General features: G+C 27.8%; 5 protein-coding genes across 5 annotated transcripts in view; 3 read left to right on the plus strand and 2 right to left on the minus strand.

Annotated features, from left to right (window-relative positions):
• LOC108577041 (dynein regulatory complex subunit 3-like) overlaps nt 1–1,449 on the plus strand; it is a 2,121-nt gene extending 672 nt beyond the window's left edge. The window contains exons 3-8 of the mRNA XM_017940129.1: nt 23–176; nt 277–469; nt 548–755; nt 834–1,082; nt 1,145–1,221; nt 1,308–1,449. Coding sequence (XP_017795618.1) covers nt 23–176; nt 277–469; nt 548–755; nt 834–1,082; nt 1,145–1,221; nt 1,308–1,449 — 1,023 coding nt within the window. The remainder of the gene's footprint in view (nt 1–22; nt 177–276; nt 470–547; nt 756–833; nt 1,083–1,144; nt 1,222–1,307) is intronic.
• Nucleotides 1,450–1,649: 200 nt separating this feature from the next.
• LOC108577077 (enoyl-CoA delta isomerase 1, mitochondrial-like) lies at nt 1,650–2,861 on the minus strand. Its single transcript, XM_017940175.1, has 5 exons — nt 2,730–2,861; nt 2,376–2,647; nt 2,087–2,265; nt 1,884–2,005; nt 1,650–1,810 (listed from the first exon to the last, which is right to left on the minus strand). Exons 1-5 carry the CDS (start codon nt 2,830–2,832, stop codon nt 1,650–1,652), a joined length of 837 nt encoding a protein of 278 aa, XP_017795664.1. The 5' UTR covers nt 2,833–2,861.
• Nucleotides 2,862–3,362: 501 nt separating this feature from the next.
• LOC108577042 (F-actin-uncapping protein LRRC16A) lies at nt 3,363–10,793 on the plus strand. Its single transcript, XM_017940130.1, has 24 exons — nt 3,363–3,472; nt 3,716–3,813; nt 3,906–3,956; nt 4,040–4,233; nt 4,321–4,498; nt 4,574–4,812; nt 4,885–4,979; nt 5,191–5,232; nt 5,520–5,707; nt 5,805–5,882; nt 5,960–6,293; nt 6,370–6,766; nt 6,838–7,156; nt 7,218–7,331; nt 7,405–7,610; nt 7,700–7,787; nt 7,901–8,125; nt 8,233–8,253; nt 8,407–8,548; nt 8,620–8,869; nt 8,952–9,736; nt 9,816–9,974; nt 10,152–10,216; nt 10,501–10,793. The coding sequence occupies exons 1-24, from the start codon at nt 3,436–3,438 to the stop codon at nt 10,612–10,614; spliced, it is 4,419 nt and encodes a 1,472-aa protein (XP_017795619.1). The 5' UTR covers nt 3,363–3,435; the 3' UTR covers nt 10,615–10,793.
• Nucleotides 10,794–13,735: 2,942 nt separating this feature from the next.
• On the plus strand, nt 13,736–14,447 carry LOC108577087 (uncharacterized protein C20orf24 homolog). The gene is made up of 4 exons (XM_017940185.1): nt 13,736–13,922; nt 14,006–14,109; nt 14,204–14,333; nt 14,406–14,447. Exons 1-4 carry the CDS (start codon nt 13,824–13,826, stop codon nt 14,445–14,447), a joined length of 375 nt encoding a protein of 124 aa, XP_017795674.1. The 5' UTR covers nt 13,736–13,823.
• An 828-nt stretch (nt 14,448–15,275) lies between these two features.
• LOC108577085 (TP53-regulating kinase) lies at nt 15,276–16,134 on the minus strand. The gene is made up of 3 exons (XM_017940182.1): nt 15,936–16,134; nt 15,589–15,858; nt 15,276–15,523 (listed from the first exon to the last, which is right to left on the minus strand). Exons 1-3 carry the CDS (start codon nt 16,132–16,134, stop codon nt 15,276–15,278), a joined length of 717 nt encoding a protein of 238 aa, XP_017795671.1.
• Between the last annotated feature and the right edge of the window lie 185 nt (nt 16,135–16,319).

Here is a 16,319-nt window from a genome sequence, read left to right on the forward strand (position 1 = left end):
TCACTATCTATAATGTAGTCGAACCTTGAATACCTTAGCAGAAACTGAAATGAAGGAAAAACAAGAATTGGATGCAAAAAATGAATATGAAAAGAAATTAGCTTTTCTTACTACTGCATATGTAGAACATCTTGATGGAGATTATCTGTTTCTTCAAATGTTTGAAAATGACAAAGGTTTATAAATTTATTTCTACATATAATAATTACTTCTTTACCATTTATTTCCACGTATCAACATATATGAAATTATTATGTATATTAATTTTATATATAGAGGGTAAAGAACTATCTATGGTAAATGAAGATACACAAAATGCTTTTGAACAATATAAAATAAACTTTATTACTATATGTGAAGAATTATGTGAAATAGGTATAAAAGAAAATGACAAACGAATGGGAGAAATAAATGTTTTTAATACTGCTGTAAATGAGGGTAAAACTGCTTCACAAAATCAAGGCAGAATGTAAATAATATTATATATCATAAGTATAAAATGTAAGATATAAAGTAGTAGTAGCAATATATGTATATCAAATTACAGAATTGTGAATGGAGTATTACAAAGAAAAACTGTTATTATAGCAAGTATTAAACAATTACTAAAAAAATTGGTTGGTGATGTAGATATTACTACATTGGAAGATATAAGTCAAAAAGCACAACAATTCTCTGAAGAATTTAATGATATGATAACTGACGCATGGACAAAATTAATGTCTATTGAAGTAGAATTGCATGAACAAATAGAGGTACGTTTTAATTTAAACAAGCTTTGTATATGGGAGTTATACTGAAAAAATTATTAAACAGCATTTTATCTGCCAAAGGATATTAGTGAAGTATTTAGAATGAATCTTTCTGACATGGTGGATGCTTTTTTGACAAATGTACGAGGATATTTTTCACAATTACGTAATTGCGAGGCAGAATATAATGACACTGTTAATGGGGCAATTTTATACTACCTTAGTGGTTTTGGAGATGATACAAAAATGCCACAACATATGCTAAATTTATGTGAAGATAAAGACATGTTAAATTACAATCTTAACAATTCTCATGATAAACATTTGCAAGTAAGTATATATTTCTAATTTTCATGTCTTGTAAATTAAAGTAATATACTTTCTAATTATAGGTAATAGATACTCGAGAAGATACTATGTTAAATAGAGTAAAAAATTGGCTTGAAGAGTATAGTGAACAATTAATAAAGTAAGTTAGTCTTATCATGAGATACTTTCTTAGTGCAGATACTTTCTTTTCTTATAGTTTATAATACATTTATTTTAATTCAATAGGTATGAGAGTGAAAGAAATAATCAGCAAATACTAGAAACCTCACATTTTGCAGATTCTCAACAACAAGAACTTTTACAATTATTACAACAATTAAATTTAAATGTTAATGATTCAGAAGTTATATTAGCACTTGATACATAAAATACGGTAACATATTCGTAAATGCGTTGTTTTGGAGAATTAGTATAAAAGAATTTTTGTTAAATTGCATTAATTTATTATATAATATAGTATTAACATTAATATATTCTTATATAAAATATTTTGGTTTTATAAAATCCATATAAAAATGATAAATTTAAAATACATGGATTTAGAAATAACATTTGAGTACATATTTCTTATTTTTTCTTTAAAGATTCAATATATAATTTTAAACCAGCTTGTACTTCTGGTAATTGAGCAAATGTTACAAATTCATTTAGATCCATGCCTCTATTTACTTTCAACCAAAGTGAATTACGTTTTCTTAATTCCATTTTTGTTTTTAGTCGACCTTTAGCTTTATAAACATTTTAAAAGAAATGTATTTTGAGTTTATATTTCTCAAGTAATTAAACAAATGATATACTTACAAGGTATACTTTTAAAACTGTTAATATAATCTTGACATTTTTTGATTGCATTGGCTTTATCAGAAGCTAATTCATCTACAAGTCCGATTTCTAGTGCCTCTTTTGGATGGAATAGAGTTCCTCTAAATTAATACTTTTTAATTAATTATCAGTATTTTAAAAAGGTAAACGTTTTATTAGATATTTACAAAATAATGAATTACCGTAAAAGTGCTATTTCAGCTTTTCTATAACCGATTGTTTCAATGTAAAGATTTCTAAACCACTCTGGAGCAACAATTCCTAATTTTGTTTCGTTTAGTCCTATGGTATGTTTTCCTTCAACTAAAACTCTATACTCACAGGAAAGTGCTAATAAGCATCCCCCAGCTGGACTGGAACCCTTTGTAGGTAAAAATACATTAGAAATATTTTTGTGCTTTAAAAAAATAATCATGTCTATCCTTTGTATCATAATGTTAAGTATTTTGTTAATAATATCTGAAATAATACATTAATGGCAGCAGCTATTGGTATTTGCAAATTATATAAAGTTAACCATGTATCTTGCAATGTATGCCAATATTCAGTTAGTTGCTTTTCATTCCTATCATACATTTCCATTATGTCAAGGCCTGCTGAGAATACATTTGGTAATGAAGATGACAATATAACACCTTTACACTTTTGATTTTGTATATTCTTTAGAGATGTGTTTAAAGTATTTAAGAGTTCCCTATTCAAACTATTTACAGGTGGGCATGCCATTGATACTGTAGCAATACCTATTAAATAAAATCATTAAGTAAACATTATTCAATAAAATTACTTATAAAAACTTCATAAAATTCAAAATTATAACATTACCTGTATCATCTTCATGTGTAACTTCAATTAGCTTAGAATTTATGGTGTAAGGTCTATATAAAGGAATTTGTATTCTACTGAAAATTCTTTTTACTGCAAACATGTTTAAATGTAGATTCAGTTCTGTTACCAAAAGTAATATAATACACACACACACACACACACACACTAAATTTTCTTTATCATTTACTGTATGAACATTGGTTATTTTTATATATTACAATATGTCGTTATGTTACTGATGTAGAACGTTTTTTACATTAAAATATTAACATATGTTTACTCTTATTAATAAAGTATAATGTAATTAAAGGTACAATATGTCTTCTGCTATTGGGGAACAGTATTTTGATAACCAATTCTGTAATATCATTAAAAAATAACTCTGTATGCAAAACAAATGGATGAATTGATTATAAGATGGATTTATTTTGTTGCTTTCCCCCCATACTCAATAACGAAAGAAAAAAAAATTATTCGCAAATCATTCAAATAACGCACTTGTAAGAATGGAACGGACCGGACTGGAACAGAGTGGATCGCGGGCAGGTGCTAATATGGCGGCTATTCTGCTTTATAGTTTCGTGACATCGCCCTTTATCTTAACATTTTTTTAAGAAAGTTATAAAAGTTCAGTCACCGTGTAACAAAAAAACAATGTCTTAAATGGGCCTGGTTATGTTTGATAAATAAGTCAGCTAGCAAAATGTCAACCAGATCGCAACTTACGAAAGATTTAAACGGTTTGTCTTCTACTGAATGTTTACGTTCGTATCATCGAACTGTCACACGTCGAAAAAATACATTTATTCTTTTAAATAGTCATTGTTTAATAAAGTTTATAAAAACATTGATAGTTTTCCTTTTTTTTGACGAGTATGCAAATTGAGTTACGATGTAATTTTATAAATATTTTTATTGGTTTTGCACTTTCTATGATGTACCTATTTCAGTATAGTTTTTCATAAATTATTCATTCTTTGTAGAATCGGTGAAAGCATTACTCGGTAAACATGTCAAGATACTGTTAAAAAACGTTGTAAAATTGGAAACAAAACAAGATAAGCAGGAAAATCGTGTTCTGGTAAGTAAGATTTAGTGTCAAAATATAATTCAAAATAAATTTGGTTATTTGGAACAATAATGTAATGAGAAATTAAATTTTTATATTTTAAGGTTTTTTCACCATGCCGTCTATTTCTTTTAACGGCAAAAGTGCCCACAAGAGTGAGATTATATAATTATTTTGTTGTTGAGATTAGATGAGATAAGTTACATGATTATTTTACTACTTGTGTATTAATTTACAGATCGACTGCCATTTTCATTACTTAGAAATAACATCCATAGAATCCAAAAGAGCAAATCAATTATCTTTAAGTGTTGGAGAAAGATATTACAATTTTACTACTACAGGAGCAGGTGCAGACACCACAGAAGTAGATGCAATGATTGAGGCCTTACATACTGCAATTCGAAATATCTTTCCCACTGTACCATTAAAGTATGTGTCTATTATTTTATTATGTATTTATTTTTTATTGTTGTAAATGTGGAATAATTGATATTAATGTTATAATTGTTATCACAGTTATATTATAAGAAAAATAGAAGTAATACCAGCTAGTAGATTACAGAGCATAAGAGGTAGTGAATTAGCTAGGAGCACAGAAGCAACAAGACATACAGGACCTTGTGGTGGGTTTTCAACTCAATATGCATGTATGTGTGATTTACATGGTGTACCATACAGAGAAGAAGTAGCTTGGGTAACTAATTGAAATATTTGGAAATACTGTATTATTATTATTAGTGAATGTTGTTTAAGAAAATTTTATTTATAGGATGTTGATACAATATACCTTTCCCATGATACAAGAGAGTTAAATTTAAGAGATTTCGATCATTTGGATCAAAAAGATTTGGTGCCAATCATTTCTGCCTTGGAATATAATACTTGGTTTACAAAATTAAGGACATCTCATCTTAAACTAAGTCATGAACCTTTGGAAAGATTATTACATGTTATGCGTAGATCTCTTTCCATTCAGGAACTTTATTTAGATAATCTTGGAATTAAGTGGTAAAAATTAGAAATATATAAATGATATAAAGTTAATTTTAATAAATAAATTAAGAAAGTGTTTTATTTTAGGGATTTTGCACACAAATTGTCATTAGCTCTAATTTCTAATGCTAACACAATGTTACAAACCATTGATCTGTCATACAATACTATTGAAGATAAAGGTAAGTATTAATTATAAAGATTTGTATACAGAGTGTCCTATTTTAGTCTATAATCCTATTTTAATCTAAGCATTTATAGATCAAAATGGGTCATACTGTATAGACTGCTTCTCCTTAGTAAATCCATGTCATGTTTTTAATTTTTTATTCTTCACTCAATTTTTAAGACATTTTTTAAGTATCCCAGTCCAATTTTTTTATATTTTTGTAGGAGCCTCTAGCTTGTGTGGGATAATTGCCAAATTAATGCAAGGTGTGCAAATAGCTATTAATGTTTCCAATGATTATTACTATTACTTATTATTTAAGTGTTTCCTCATTCTTTTATGTTTACAAATGATTCCTTACTTATAATTTTAGATATTACAACATATATTTACTTTTATAACATATATAACATATAGCTAAATGTGTTCAGCATTTATAATACTATATGTTACTATGTTTAATTTAAATATTAATGTCTATTAGGTGAATAACTCAAATTAATAAATAAACTCTTCCATCAGTAACATCACTTATAAAAATATTATTTTTAAGGAGGTGCACATTTGAGCGGACCTATTGGAAAATTACCCAAAGGTTTACAGAAATTAAACTTAGCACATTGTGGATTAACTGGAAAAGGCATAAGTCAAATTGCACATGCACTCAGTTTAAATAGAAGCATGCCAACTAGTTTACAATATTTGAATCTTTCAGAAAACTCTTTAAAAGATGACATTAATGTAAGTAGTTTTTATATAGTAATATGAAAATTAGTAACAAGTAGTTATTACAATAAATTTAAGTAAAACGTGGATAATAATTATCGTTCATTTATAGAATTTGTGCAATTTTTTGGCACAACCTAATAGCCTAACTCATTTAGATCTAAGTGGTACAGATACAACACTAGAATGTGTAAGTATTTAAATTTTGTAGATATAGATTTTAAATATAATAAATAATATTTCATATTCTTTGTTTATCTTATTCAGTTGTTTGGTGCTTTATTACGGGGTTGTGCAACTAATCTAGTCCATTTAAATGTTGCTCGTAATTCTTTTTCAAGCAAAAAGACCAAAGAAATACCTCCCAGCTTTAAGCAATTCTTTACAGCTACACTTTCATTAAAGTACTTAAATATATCTTGTTGCAAATTACCACTAGAAGCACTGAAACATTTGTTACTTGGTTTGGCATGTAATGAAAGCACAGTTGGTTTAGAACTTGATATGAGTGGAAATAACTTGGGCTCCATGGGTGCTCATGTATTAGAATCATGTATTCATGGTGTACGTTGTATAGCATCATTGGATATTTCAGATAGCAGTAAGTACGTTTTATTATAACAAGGTTTATTACAAGCAATATCTGAATTATTTATTTTATATATATCTTTTTATAGATATGGATGTTGATTTAGCACAAGTAATAACTGCTATAGGGAAAAATAAATCTATAAAACAATTGTATATGGGTCACAACACTGTAAGCATGAAAAACAAACATATTGCTGTTGTTATGGATGCCCTTGTGCAAATGCTTCAAGAAGATGATTGTGTTTTGCAAGCGCTACATTTACCAGATTCTCGATTAAAATCTGATCTCTACAATCTTATCAATGCTCTTGGTAGTAATACATGTCTTCACACTCTAGATATTAGTGGTAATCAGATAGGAGATCCTGGTGCCAGGTTATTGGCAAAAGCATTACAAATTAATAATCATCTAAGGACTATCATTTATGACAAAAATAATATTACACTTCAAGGTTATGCCGATATTGTTCATGCTTTAGAGAAGTACGTAATTCTTAGTATCAATAATGTAAAATATGTTGATATTTTTTCTGATATGTAACATCCTTTTACAGAAATTGTAGTGTAAGGCACATGCCATTTCCAATTTATGATTTGCAACCTTGTATGAAAACTTCTGCTGAGAAAACTGAACAATTAGCTAAAAAAATACAAGATCTACTGCAAAGAAATGTTACACCTTGTAAATATAGTCATGGACAAGCATTTAGGTTGCAACAAGGATTTTTGTTAAGCTCTACACAACAAATGGTTGATAGACTTGTTGTACAAACTCAAGATACTATTAAAGCTATAGCTGCAGAGAGCTGTGATGCAAATAATGACATTAATTACGCAACTGGACTTATACAAGATGCAGATAATTCGAAGCAGGTATGAAAAAATTAAATATTATAGAAATTTAGAATAAACTTTTATGAATAATATTTTTTAGCTTTTACCAAGATTGCATGAAGTTCTTCAACGACGAGATGAAAATAATCCTATTGAATTAAAATTACACGAAATGGCAAACGAACTTCATAAAGTTGTAACCATATATTTACAGGTATTTTATGATTAAGCATTTACTGTTATTCTTTAATACACAATAAATTTCAAATCTTTAAATTTAAATACAGGATTCCTTAGATGCTATGATAAAGTGTGCAAATGAGCAATGTCCTACAATACTTTCACAAACTGTAATTAGAGGTGATGAAAGTGAATCAATTGCAGTAGAAGATGATTTACGTAATAGTTGCAAGGAAAAAAATCAAATTAGTAGTGAATTCATACATACAACCATCACAGAACAAGCTGGAGCAGATATAGTTAATAGAGTCAAGTATGGATTAAGATTACCTGTTCAAAAACCAAATTTCGTCATATAAAAATTTTAATTTTAATTGATGTTTTTACAATTCTTTTTTATAGCGAATTAAATTTGGCTGTTGCTGCACATGTGTCTGATAGAATAACAGATGAAGTAATTGAATCATTATCAAGAAGCTATAAAAACTTAGTGCGTATAGTATATTTTACTATATCTTCAATAAATCCTAAAAATTATTATACTAAAAATTTTGTATTAAAATCTTTCGATTTTGATGTTGACATTAATGTTAATATTTTTAGATTGGTGATTGTGATAGCAGAACAAGAAGCAGTACACCTGACGTATTGCGACCTAGTGCTGGTTCAATGAGTAGTGGAAGTGTTATAGGAGTTACAAGCACTGTAGGTGTATCTACAGCTTTACCTGTTGGTAGAACTAGTATTGCTTCAGAAGAAGATTGTCCACCAGAAACTTATTCCCTTGTGAATTCTATTGGTCAGTGTTCCAGTGATCAGTCTCCCATGGTAAGAAAACAATATACTTATATATAGAATTTGATCTGTATATTACAATAATACTTATAAGTTATAAGTTATAACAACTATGGTACAAAATTTTCATGTCTGTCTAGAAATTGGAGTATTTAAATCTTGTAAGTAAAATATATGCACCGTTAGAAACGTTATTTCATTTGTTAAGTAGTTTCATGTTTTTTTAACATCCATCAGTAATTAAATGTATTACAATTATATAAAAAAAAAGCATAATATACATATTATCAATGTTAACGATTATTTCTACGTAGGCTACGCCACATTTATCAAACAAACGAAAAAGTTTACATGGAAGAAAATTGCGGCCAAAATCTGTAGTTGATTCTGTGGAAGGTCTTTCTGCTGATGACATTCCAGATCTGTTACCATCGTTGCCAAAAAGTCAAGCAGAAGGTTAATATTTTTTTACCACACATTTGATAAATTTATAATTTATTACATCTTACATCATTACATTTTTTCAGCTATTTCAGAAACAGAACATTCTTTAACAGAGTCACTAGATTCTGTTTCTGAATTACCCAACACTGTAGGACAACAATTACAGCATTTAGTAAAATCTAGACCTCGTAGAACAAAAACCAGGGCACCTACGAGACCAATGTTGAGACCTGATCAACCAGTAGATGGCCTTGCTCTTGGAGAAGGCCTCGACGTATTCTTTAGGCCAACTACACCAACAACACCTCTTATATCTCCTACAAGTGACGATAGGTATTGTGTTTAAAACTGTAATTTATCATTTTTGTATGTAAATTATATATACATCAATTTATTTAAAAACATTTAATTATAGCTCCTTACATACCTTTCCAACCGATGGTAGTCCAAATTTATCTCTTACAAGTCACAAAAGTATTCCACCTGAAGCAGATAAGAAACCTGGTTGTAGTTCTCCAATGTTAAAAACACTTCTTGAGCCTGCACCACGATCACGGTCTAGTGATAATTTAGAAAAATTTTCTCCTCTTGTTGGCAGAAGGTCTCAGGGTGATTCACCATTAACTGCATCCCCATTAGCTCGACGAAATACAACTGACAATGCTCAAAATCATGAAAGAATTGCTGCAAAATCTGATAGTAATAAAGATACAAGCAGCAATGTATGCAATAATAGTGTTAGTAATTCTGCTGACACATCTAAACGTAGCACGTTACCGATCATTGGCTCTGGTACAAGTGCACGCAGTTTACGCGATTTGGATGAAAATAATAAGATATTGCAACAGTTAACTACTACAAATTCTTCTGATAGAGATGCAACATCTATTCCTAAGGATTACGAAAACAGAAAAAATTTAGCAAAAAAGTCTACAATAGAAACGGATAAGACTGCAAATCAGTCTTTGCCTTCTCTTAAACTAAGATCGACAGGTTTTGATCTTCGTAGTCCAACTAATGGTAACAGTATAAAGAGTAATTCGGAAGCATCTAAATCTCCAGTATTAAAATCTTTAACCAAAGGAAATAGTTCCATTACAGATGGAAAAAACAATGGCGCTCTTTCAAAAAGTAAACCTGCTCCGCCTATAACAGCTCCGAAACCAAGACCTTGGAGTATGGCTACTGATAGAAAATCCGGTATGAGGGAAAACAGGAAATTGTTTAGTCATCAAATTTTTACTTTATAATAGTATATATCATTTATTTATTTTTCTACGGTCAACAGATAGCGGTGTAAGTGGTCCCGCTTCGTTACCGCCAACGTTATCAGCAAGTAGTACTGCTAGTTCTTTAAGCAATACAAGTGTAGAGAAAAGATCGGTCAGGGAATTGGCAGCTAGTTTAAATAAAAGTAAAACAGAAAGAAAAGAGAATGGTAAGCCAGAAATGTGTTTTTCTATTGCATGCTCAGTGTACATAGTAACCTGATAAACACCACTTGATACGCGCATAATTTTTAATTAAGTATGAAATCCTTATTAATTCCAAGTATATTGTAAATATGCATGTTGAACCCTTAAATTAAGAAGCCTTGCTGTACATATTATTTTAGAGCATACCGCACCCGCAGCATGGAGGTCGGTGCTTCAACGTTCTATCAACCAACCAGATGTCAAGGTACTTTTTGTAACGTCTGTTTTTCTTTCTTTTTTTTTATTCTTTGATATTTTTTTCAAACAGAGTGTAACATAAAATTTTATAGCTTATATCCTTTTATAAGAGCTTTCAAAAATTTGTTTTGCGCTTGAAATCCATTAACATGAGCTGATAATTTTAATTTCTGTTAATATAGTTTGTTTTTCGCATAACACGCAAAGGCATTGTTAAAAGGTTTTAATAATATCTTCAAGTATAATTGTATGTGAAATATAATTTTACGCATATAAATGTCATATTTTCAGGTAACGGAAGTGCCGAAAACGGTTGAAGAAAATCGCATAAGTTTTAAACTTCGACGTACTTCATTTTTACGTGATTCAAATTTCAACTACAATAATGACGTAGTTGATGTTTGATTGTGACTTAATGCCGTAATAATTTAAAAGTCAATGTCAATGACTGGATACTTATTAAGATATCTTTTATCAAAATATTTTATATTGGGCACAAAAGTATGCAATGTGACACGTTTGTACTTGTGCCATATTAAGTCAAATGCAAAATCAAGTGCTAAAACGATATTAGAGACAGGGTGCCGAGGGTCTCTATAGAAAGTACCATTACTAAGGTGGCATTAATAATCTTATAGTTCTTTATAATGCTGCAATTTTAATGTGGTTTATCTTAATTTAGAAGTAAGTATTTGTATTTAATGTACTACAATCATTTAATATTTTCATTGCAATAGGTTAAAACACTTACTTCCATAAATAACATGTTAAATGCTTCTACATTCCTTTAGATTTTAAAAGAAAGGTCTGTTTGATATTTTCATAATATTATTTTAAAGGTAAACCATGTTACATTTGTTTTAACATAAAAATATTTATATATTGTTTGTACATTTAAACTGATAGACTCTATCATAGATCACAAATTACATGATTTTAATTGTTCTACATGTATGACTGCTACGAAAAGGTGAGCATAATGCATTTTTATTAACATTAAACAATATTTGTTCGTATTATGTAATCAAACTCGGAATATCTTCCGAAATATATTTTCACAATTTTGTAATACTTATTTTCATTTGTTTTCTATGCAACCAGTTGCAACAGACCTGTGATCATTAAAAAATGCAAAGTTTTATTTAGATCAGATTAGTTATTGTTTATAATTTTTTTATTTGTTTTCATACAACTTTTATTAAATTATGTTATCCTTTAATTAATGTCTCTTAAATATAACTGGAATTGATAAATGCACAAAGAAAATTCCAAGAATCATAAAATGTATGAAGTGTGCCATATAACATAACATAAAATAACAAATACTTTGTTTTCCATGTAATAAGGACAAAGTTAAACAAATTTTATATGGAGAATATAATACTATCAATGATTATCATTGATTTATAAAAAATGTAGTAATTAAATATATAAACATTATATAATGCATATATCACATATATGATATGCACGAAAAAAGAAACTAAACTAAACTTTCAAGTAAATTAATCAGAAAAAAGATGTTGCAGACTACTATTATACTTCAAGAGTTTCTTTGCAATATTTGTATGTCGTATTTGCTATTTTATATCTTGTTACAGATGTATTATAATTAAGAATAATTTACTAAAGTCTTTCTGCTATGCATACCCTCTTACAAGGGAGCAGCTTTTCTACAAACAGTTTTTTTGTATGATGTAAAAATTATGGCAAAATATGAATGTAATACAATTCAATTTACATACATAAGTATATTAAAAGCTAGTTCTTGAATAGCAAAAGACCTATGTACATATACATGTATAAAATGTTACACATAGGTAAATTATCCATATTCACAGTTGCAATTCTTATAAACAAATAAATATTTAAATCTATTTGATATTGGATTTGTACTAATAACCATAATTAACAAAATGTGTAAGTCCTTTTGCATACAGATACTTAGGAATATATGCTCCATAACAATATTGCATGTTAAACTGAAAATATTCTTTCCTAACATAATTAAACAAATTGTGAAGAAAAATATGATTGTTGTATTCTGGCAGATCTGGATTACATTCAACACTAATCTTTAAAGCTAAAATCATGAATGTCATATAGATTGAACATAAAATCTAATAATTACTTAATTAAAGACATTTTTTATTAGATAATTACTCATTCTAAATCTTGCTAGGTGCAAACTAAATTTTTAAAGTATTCATCAAATCATACACTATCAAATCAATTTAAAAGATTTCTCAATAATGTAACAAAGCAGTATCATAAAAGGTAGCTAATTATGACGTTACTTAATAATTGTACTTTTACTGAGAAATTTTTAATTTAGTTACTTTCATAGTAAAATAGTGTTTGTAAACATATATGTACTTGTACTTTTATATAAGTACATATAATCAATGGTCTGTATACATACTATGCTGTAGGTGAATTTCTTTTTAAGTATAAAAGATATAGATAAAACTATTCTATGTTTATGAAGAAAATATATCAGATCATGCAAATGTAATATAAGGATTAAAATTTAAACTACTGTGCCAAAAATGGAATCATTTTGTATATTAACAAAAACTTAATCGATTTTTGAAATATTTATATAACAGTTACTTTCTGAAATAAGTATTAAATATGAAGAAATTTTGAACCTCAAAATATAATTCATTTATATTATACATATATATATGTTACACCTTTATTATTTCAGTTAATAGTTTGATACTAATTATTATTCTGTATACCAAAAAAGGTCACTTGTAGCAGACAATATTTAGTATGTAAATATATTGAAAACAATTGCAGTATGTATGCACTAATGGGTGAGTGATATATTTATACGCGCGCGCGTGTGTGTGTGTTGTGTCATACTAACTTTCTTCATTACATTCCTGTATTTATACTTATGTATACACATGTTGTACGATTAAGCACGTCTCAAAATCTGCTAATGATTTTGCTATATATCAACTATCATCTAATATGTTGTTGACATATATGAATGTAAACTGATAACAGTATTCGCAGATTTCGATACGTGGCTTATTAACCATGCAATATAATTCACTAGTAAATAAAGACTCTTATTATATATGCAACATGGACTGTTCTTTTTACTGTATACAATAACAGTTTTGTATATGTACATAACTTCTACGATTTCAAAAGATATGGTAATTATCTATTTTAATAATATTATATTTTTATTGTTATTACTTCAATAGATTTCATATACTAAAAGTTTCAAATCATATTAGTTAATATAATTATCATAGTATTAAAATATATTTAAATAAAATAATTTTAAAGCGATTGTAGGAAATATTTAAATGTAGGCGTAATTGATAACGTTTTCAAATATTAAGTATTAAATTATGCTCAAAATGTACATATGTCATATTCATTAACATGAATAAGAAAGTTACACGAAACGTATAAAGTGCAATCGGATTAATGCGCTTGCGTGAAAAATTGTGTGAAATCTGGCACATTTCTATAATTCAAGAGATAGAAGTGTAGCAGCGAAAGATAGGGTTTAAGGAAATAAAGTGTGTACCATTCGTTTTATCTAGGAAATGTTAATGAGTTTTATATTATTAAGCTGAGGTGTAGAAATGTCGCGCTCAAAATCTGAAAAGATTGGAAATGGTGGTAAATGCGAATTAAGTGTATGGACACGTGCGATAACAGCGAATTCCGAATGGCCAGATAAAGTAAACATAACCACATTTTCTTTAATCGAATTTTGTATTTATTTTCATGGATATATTTATAATATTTATTTTATACATCGTAGGAAGAATTTCTTGACGTTATATATTGGGCTAGACAAGCAATTGGTATTATAGTTGGTATAGGATGGGGTCTTATACCTTTAAAAGGTTTTATAGCTCTACTATTGTAAGACAAAAACATTTGATATACATATACGACGAATAATATGTAATTGTAGATACATAATTACATATTTCAAATTTGTATTTTGGTATTTCAGATTTGTACTAGTTAATGCAGGTGTTACATACCTATATTTTAGCAATTTTCAACAAATTGACGAGGAAGAATTTGGTGGTGTATGGGAATTAACTAAAGAAGGTTTTATGACATCATTTGCTGGTTTTTTGGTAATTAAACTTATTTAATATTATTTTGCTTAAATTTTTTATTTATAACCATAATGAAATTATTATGTATAGGTCACTTGGATCATTATATATTCAGGGTTGCATTTTGATTGATCATTTCTATAATTATACCAATGATGACTTGACTGATAAGAACATCAGATACATATATTTTTCAAGAAAAAAGTGTTTTATGCATATATGCAATTTACCTCATAAACATTTTCATGGGAAAAAATTACTTTCTATATAGACTACATGCACTTCAGATTTACAGTGTATTTAAGAAATATACAATAGAATTTTTCATGATTTATTTGCATAACTTGTTACATGTAATTAAGTATTATTACATAAGAACTATTTATCGTTAAAACTTTCCTTGTCCACATAGAAACTTGTGCATTACATTCTAAAAATCAAGAACTTGTTACTAAAAATAGTGTTTTTGAATGTTAGTTGTAAATTATTTTTATTTCAAACTTAAATCCATTATTACATACTATAAATATAAATAAGTGCTGTAAAAAATTGCTATGAAAACAAAATGTTGCATATGCCAAATAAGATTATATAAGTATGCAGGTAATTAATATAAATAAACATTTTAAATAACTATATTGCTCAATACTTGATCAGATTTAATACTTTTGTGTATTATTCATGAAATTTGTATACCCAATATTATTTTCACTATTAAAATAGTTTATTTTTAAAAAAAAAAACGAAATTGCTAATTGTTTAAAATTATTAGTATTTAAATAAAAATAATCGAAATGAAGAAAGCAAATAATATGAAATTTTGAAATTATAAATAGCAAACTAAATAATATCGCTCAATCTTCATATAAGAGTGTTTATTTAACATATATTTACATGTATAAATTATTAAAAATATGTGAATAAAATGTGTTTAATATATTTATATGAAATATATTGAAATTAACCGATCATTAATCGTTTTCGTCCTCGTGATTGTACTTCCCTATATTTAGAAATGACTTCTTTACATTGACTTTTATTTGTATAATATTCTTGATAAATTTGAAATATCTTTGAAAACAAAAAGGGTATTTCTGAATGTGCACTTGATAATGCTCGTTCGAGAACATACATGTCAACTGCTTTATCTTCTGCGCTTGACTCTATCCATGCTAATCCAAAATCTATTATAACAAAGTTGTTTGTTGCTACAGGGAGAAAAAAAAATGTTAATAACTAAGGTACCATGAATTGCAATACTATATTTGCATACCATCATATGTTTCAAAATCTACTTCTTCATCAATATTTCGCAAAAGTATATTCGATGTAGTTAAATCCCCGTGAATTATATTTTTCGAATGTAATTTAGCAATAAGCACTCCAAGTCCCTGTGCTATAAAATTTAGCAAACGATCGACATTAATTTTCTTCGAAATGCTTTTATCAATAAAATCTTTCAATACTGTAGCGTTTTCTATATACTCCATGTAAATACATCGTCGTTCCAAATTTGCCAAATATATAGCTGGTGTAGCTACTCCTTAAACAAAAAGAAAGTACAAATGTGTTCCATCAAATTAGAATGATATTACCACATTATCTATGTTATTTTTTTACCTGCTGCTTTAGCACGAATTATAGCACGGCATTCAGCTCTTATTCGATCTTTTGTAAGACGAGTATCTAAATCTGTATGTCTATATTTCTTTTCAAACCTTTCTTTGATTAATGTCGACTTTCCTAAATAATCACCTTTGTATAGACGTGCTTCAGCACCTTGTGCTATTAGTTCAAAATTATTCATATTGTTCAACATCAGAAATGTATACCCTAAAATATAGATTCCGTATATGTGATCTTTTATAGTACAAAATTTGCATATATATATGATTTTTATAGTATTTTACTGATTATATTTATATCCAAGCATGCTAGGGTATCAAGCGATAAATAATTTATTTCATAAAATATTGTAAATTTACTCCTAATAATGAAAATATT

The sequence above is a fragment of the Habropoda laboriosa genome, unplaced genomic scaffold (assembly GCF_001263275.1).
Source record: "Habropoda laboriosa isolate 0110345459 unplaced genomic scaffold, ASM126327v1 scaffold486, whole genome shotgun sequence".
NCBI classification, from domain to species: domain Eukaryota; kingdom Metazoa; phylum Arthropoda; class Insecta; order Hymenoptera; family Apidae; genus Habropoda; species Habropoda laboriosa.